At 44.3% G+C, this 6331-nt stretch overlaps 1 protein-coding gene across 1 annotated transcript; it reads right to left on the bottom strand.

The window, feature by feature from the left end:
- Positions 1 to 1796: 1796 nt before the first annotated feature.
- On the bottom strand, positions 1797 to 6331 carry BSND (barttin CLCNK type accessory subunit beta). Its single transcript, XM_082225611.1, has 4 exons — positions 6129 to 6331; positions 5356 to 5450; positions 3550 to 3804; positions 1797 to 2456 (listed from the first exon to the last, which is right to left on the bottom strand). Exons 1-4 carry the CDS (start codon positions 6303 to 6305, stop codon positions 2033 to 2035), a joined length of 951 nt encoding a protein of 316 aa, XP_082081737.1. The 5' UTR covers positions 6306 to 6331; the 3' UTR covers positions 1797 to 2032.

Consider the following 6331-nt stretch of genomic DNA (forward strand, 5'->3'; position numbering starts at 1 on the left):
AATGTTGGAGGGTATGGAGTTATGTGACCCCCAAGCCAAGGAGATAAGTAACTCTACAATTTTTAGAAGATATCTGAAGGCTTTTAATTTTTAATGTTTTATTATGTTTTTATATTTGTTGGAAGCTGCCCAGATGGGCAGGGTATTATTATTATTATTATTATTATTATTATTATTATTATTATTGAATAGGGTGTCCCTATTTTCACCAGAGAAATGTGGGAGGGAATGCTGCTATCTTAGGGTGCAGGGGTTATTATTAAGATTCATTAATCCATTCAGAATAAAATATTTTGTGTGGTTCCCAAAGCTGTGGTGCTAAGCACAAGTTGTTTGGCAGTAAGTCCTGTTGAACTCGATTCCATATTCCAAATGGTGTCTTTCTGCCCCCAAGGAACAGGCATGAGCGCAACTTCTAAAACAGGCCCTACTGGCTTTATACTCAGATAGCCTAGTTAAGACGGAGCCAACACCAACCCCTTTGTTGCCTCGTGCTGTCAGTTTCATGGAGCTGCTGTCCCACAGCTGCCTGGGAGCTTGGCTCCCTCCCCATGCGGAAGAAGCAAGCTGACAAGCTGAGCAGTTGGCAGGCTTCCGAAAGCAACATAAATCACTCCGGATTTTCCACTGCAGCAAGCAGACCTCCAATGGCCAAAAGGCATGAATCGGAGCAGAAAGCGGGACCTCAGAAGCAAAGGTGCTGAGGGCACACGACCCGCCTTCTGTCTGGCTGCTGCTGCTCCTGCACATCAGCCGCTCCATAGCGATCGGGCCAATTAATGAAGCGTGAGCCCTGAGCTGCTTTGGCACCCACACGCAAGCACTTCGTAAACCTCTGACCAGTTCTTTTTCATGTTAAAAGTGTCACTGTTTGATATATCGTCCAATCCCCAGGAACCACCACCATCGAACATGTCCTCAGCAAAGCAGTCCATGGGCATGAAGTACAATCACACCAATATACAGTCAGGTATCTGTGGATGATGGGGCAAGAATGCTAAAGTATTCTAAAAGACTAGAAACACATTTACGGTGTAATTCTGTGCATTTCCACTCAAAAGCATACCTTGCTAAATTTGGTAGGACTTGCTCCCAGTTTTGTACATTTAGAAAATGGCAGCCTTAGTAGGTAAAAGGTAAAGGTAAAGGACCCCCGGATGGTTAAGTCCAGTCAAAAGCGACTATGGGGTTGCAGCGCTCATCTCGCTTTCAGGCTCATCTCTGTCCACAGACAGCTTTCATGTGGCACAACAGAACACCGTGACGGAAACCAGAGCACACGGAAAAGGCGTTTACCTTCCTGCCGCAGCAGTACCTCTTTATCTACTTGCACTGGTGTGCTTTCAAACTGCTAGGTTGGCAGGAGCTAGGACAGAGCAACAGGAGCTCACTCCATAACAGGGATTTGAACCGCTGACCTTCTGATCGGCAAGCCCAAGAGGCTCAGTGGTTAGACCACAGTGCCACCTGCATCCCAATAGAGTATCATTTCATAAATGGCAAAGAAGCGCTAAAAGATGATGTTCAGGCGAGTCATGGATCCTCGATCCACACTCCCAGGGAAAAGTCATGACTCTGCCCCTTGGGACAATATATATGTTCTCAGCAGGGGTGCCGTTCTCATATACAGAGTCTGTTTCCCCTTTATAGTGTTTTTCTGAATCATCTCTCTGGCTGGTGAGAACTTTTAGGGGTTCAGTGCTACCCAGGTTTGAATTCCTTTGGAAGAAAACCACAGGGGGCTTATGGGATTTGGTGATATTTCACTTTATTTACAAATATACAGGTTGAGCATAAGTGGAGGGACAGCTTAAGACACTTCAACAGACAGCCAAACTTTTGTTCTTCTGCTTTGGTCCTAACCCTTATTCTCCATCACTCCCTATAAATCCCCAGAGAGCAGGACCAATCTACCATGGCTTGGGCATCCCTTGTATTGTCTGAGCCACTCCCCACCCCCACCCAACCTTTCATCTCTTTGGATTTGGACTCCCATGAGAATGTTCCCGGGCTCATTCCTAATTTTTAATGCTTAGTCCTTTGGTTCAGAGACAGCACCGACGGATGAGGGGACGTCTCCTGCTCCCTCTTTTATTCCATAGTACATGTCATCCTCTTCTACATTACGCGTAGCTCTGTGTTCCAGTCGTTCAGGTCCCACTGTAGCCAATGCCCCATCTCCTCTGGGGGCAGGAATAGGGCAACGGCTTTGGTTAGGTGCCGTTATCCTTTCATTGTTTTGACCTTGACCTTCCGCCGTCAGGGAATCGATCAGGGCAAAATCTTCATACGAAGGAAGCTTGAATCTGAGCTGGCTTTCTGTTGGAGACATAGGCTTCGAGACATTTTCCCACCTCTGTAGAAACGGACTGTTGGCTGCAGATTCCACGGAAGAGGCGTCAGCTTCCTCTTGGAAAGAAGCCAGTGGCGCCTGGTTAGGAAACTTTTCCGACTCACTAGAATTTAAAGAGAAGGTTCATTGAAGGACATAGCTTCCAAGGCTGATTGTTGAGCTGTTTTGTGTTTCTACTAGGACGTTTATAGTAAATCAAGCCGGGCAGATGCTGTGCTTTTCACCGGCACATCCCTGGTTCTGGAATGACCAGCTGTTGTTGATTTATTTAACTTGGTTTCTAAGGGTAAATTAAATATTATTGACCATGCCAGCCCAACAGCATTGTTTTGATCTTGAACTCAAGAGTCACCAATGTGGTCCCCTCCAGATGTTCTTGGACCCAACTCCCATCATCCCCGGCCAGCATGCCCAATGGTCTGAGTTAACAGGAGTTGCACTCCACCCGGAAGGTATTGGGCTTGTGATGCCTGCTTTAACTAGAAGGAACAACACCGGGCAGAACAGACTGTGTTGGCTTTTCGTTGATACAGAGCTAGCATGCATCTTATATTTAGCTCCACCTTCTATGGGGATGGTAACATTAGCTGATTAATCTAACAGATTAATCAACTAATGTTGCTAATCTGTTAGATTAATCAATTAAAGAACATAAAAACGTAAGAAGAGCCTTGCTCTGGATCAGGCCAGTGGTCCATTTAATCCAACATCCTCTTGTCACAGTGGCCGACCCCTGTTCAGTTTTGTTCAGTTCTAAAGGAGCTCCCAGATAAACAATCAGTGGTGCTCTCTCTCTCTCTCTCTCTCTCTCTCTCTCTCTCTCTCTCTCATGCACTTTATATATATACAGTGTGGGTGGGTGGGTGTGTAGTACATATATATCATTGCACCATATCTCACACATAGAAAAGGATATAATTTCTAACATAGAATATTACATATTTACAAAGATTGTGTCGGTTCTGACACCTGCATTAGTAACATTGTTTTATGCAGGTGTTCATTTATTCATTTTGTTTAATCAAGCAATGAAAATGCATACAACCAACTCATATTTATATAATTTGACAACCATCCCACCATTGCAAACTTTTCTCTATCCAGAGTGCCTAATAGAAATCACCAAGAGTGACCATAAGGTTCAGGGTGGTGTGCAATTCAAACCAGCCCCTGAACGCACCGCATGAGCTACTCACCAGTACAACCTTGTAGAGTCCTTCTGGGACATTGGGTCCTTGCAGGAGTCTCCATCGCTTTCTGAATCCCTGTGGACCTCTGCCTTGGCCTGTACAACAGGCTGGGTACATCCTTCTGCCCTGACCGGTGGGACTGGGGCAGACAGAACACCCACAGATTCTGCACCTGCCACTTTCATCTGGATCTGTTCATAAGACGGCAGGCTTTTCTCATAGACTTCAGCTTCTTTCTGGCTGGTGTAAGGTGTCTGGGAGCTGAGCAAACAACATGAGAAAGTGGAATATTACTTCACCAGATCTGTTATTAACAGGGGACAGGAATCTGATTATTTGCTGATTCAGAAATTTGAGCAGCTTCAGAGGACCTAGCATTTCTCTAGTCAAGTTTGCTTCCTCTTAAGCGTGTCACGGTTGTTCGTTATCTGGATATGAGCTGTCAGGAGACCTGCTTTTCTTACCTGTCCTCCATTCCCTCCTGGCTTACTAGGAGAAAGGGACATACAAAATCCATCAGTCTGTATGCCAAGGCTATGCTGCCTTTAGTTTCACTTTCCTTTCTGTTGTTGGCAATTGGAGTATTATGGAAAATTGTCTTGCGCTGTTTAAGGGAAGTTGATGGATGGAGTGTGGTGGGAAGGGAGATATGAGCAAGTAAATGACATATAGCCAGGAATGGAGTGGCCCATGGACGCCTCTGAGGCTGGGCTAATGCACAGTAGGCTGGTGCCGGGTCCAGGTTTTCAATCAGAAAAACAACTGCTTATGAAGTACATAAAATAGGCCTTCTGGCAGCAGGCTGTGCTCTTGCCCTTAGTCAATGTTGAGAGGAAGGGAAGTAGTGACTAATGAACTTGGTACAAAGCTCTATACAGCTTGGGACCAGGATAGCCAAAGATTATCTCACCCCTGGGACTCAGCTACATTAGTAAAGCAACAACTATTTGAATGTGCTATAAGCATGCAACACCAGATGGTGCCAGAGAGCAGAAAAATTTTATATGCGATTTTCCATAGGGCTTTATCTTTTTTTTTATTATAACAGATCTAATTTCTGGCTTATTTATAGCGGTTTCCCCCTGTGTGTAGATCCACCCTATATATACCCAACCTGTCACTGCACTCTGCAGGAGACCACCTACTACAAATACCATTTCACCAGGATTTATCCATCTCTAGGGTGAGAGAGGCACTGTTCTGAAGAAGCTTGGATGTGAGGTGGAGAATAAGCTCTTTTAAGCTGCCATAATTTTATCTTGATTAACCAGTTATAGCTTCTGCACAGCCCAGAGAGACAAGGCCAAAGGAGCTGCTGTTCTTATGTTCTTATGGCCAGTGCAGAATGAACCCTAAGGAGGCCCACATTCTTTTTCTGGATTGGATTATATATAGCAGGGCTAGATACTGAAATGAGATGGAGGTTGCAATCCTATACACACATCTGAGAGTAGGCCACATTGAACTCAATGAGATCTGTTTCCAAGCAGACAAGCATAGGATTGTGCTGCAAATACTGCTGCCTTTTGCTTTCCTATGCATAGGTCTCCAAAGCTGTTCCATGCTTTACACACAAACACACACACACCTCTGAGGAGCTTTATATTTTCCCTAAAGACACCGCTTTTCTCCTGCTTAAAAATACACTTAAATTGCGCAACTCACTGCCCTGTGCCAGCGTTTCCAGACGTTGACCTTGTCCCTCTGTGGAACACAGTTTGCAAAATGCACAGGTGAGTACTGTATTCTAATTAAAAAGTAGATTGCAGACTGTTGAGTTGAAGCTTACAGGCTTGGTTTCTGCAAACATACCTGTTCTTCTCGGGAATCTCATTTTGAACAGATGAAGCAGCAGTGTTCTTTACAAGAAACTTCTCAGACTCCACGTCAACAGAAACAACTCTGATCTGGGGAGGGAAAGCGGGGAAGTAAGGGAAGATAACTCCTTGGAACAAGGGGGTTATTTCCTCCCATCAAATGAGCAGCTACACACAAACACATGCACAAACACTGAATTTAATTAAGAAAATGTGATGTATCATTTGGATCTCAAATAAAGCTCAGGAGGCAGTCCACCCTGGGCAAAGTGATTCATTCTCATCTATCTCCAAGGAGATGTAGGGGTTCCCTAGAAGAAAGGCATTTTATTTTTTATTTTTACATTCCGAACTGTGTCTTCAATCAAACCCTAGATTTCCAGAAAGAAGATTCAAGCTGCAACTCCAACAGGGAACAGCCTTAGATTCGCCATTACCTAACTTATTCTTTCTACAGTTCCCACGGCTTTATATTGTGACATCGTTCTAATATCTATCCTGCGACGGCAACATTATTTTTGTGGCAACAGTAAGGAAACCAATGTGTAAAGTAAAGGATACCAAAAAATTTGATTCCTTTGCAAGTAAAATATTTTTAAGTTTCCACTTCTTAAAAGGCTAACAAGCTCAATAAAGAGTAGCGAACATATAATCCCGCCGTTTCCAAGAGCCCAAATATATTCTTGGGAAGTCTGAGTTTGATACCCCCAAAATGCAACTGTTGAAGGCACATTCTTTAGAAAAAAGGAAAAGTAGACTGTTTCCTACCTTCGGGTAGCACTGACACATGCTCCAAATGATCCCCGCAGCGATGACCAAGGCCCCTAAGGTACAAAAAGTGATGTAGATCTGGGGCTTATCCACACTCATGATGAACATTCCGATCATCACGAGAAAAACTCCCAAGACGATGAGCCCATGGCGAAAAGTTTTCTCTTCAGCCATTGGGATCCAGGAAGAGTGATTGAAAT

The sequence above is a fragment of the Podarcis vaucheri genome (assembly GCF_965113315.1).
Source record: "Podarcis vaucheri genome assembly, chromosome: 6".
In the NCBI taxonomy this organism is placed as follows: Eukaryota; Metazoa; Chordata; class Lepidosauria; order Squamata; family Lacertidae; genus Podarcis; species Podarcis vaucheri.

Bases quoted from the DNA above. Each gene is read 5' to 3' on its own strand.
- BSND (XM_082225611.1), bottom strand. From the start codon at position 6,305: ATGGCTGAAGAGAAAACTTTTCGCCATGGGCTCATCGTCTTGGGAGTT. The intron at 3,805-5,355 runs GTATGTTTGCAG...TTGTTTGCTCAG, and splicing joins GAGATTCCCGAGAAGAACAG to CTCCCAGACACCTTACACCA. The intron at 2,457-3,549 runs GTGAGTAGCTCA...TTTAAATTCTAG, and splicing joins GACTCTACAAGGTTGTACTG to TGAGTCGGAAAAGTTTCCTA.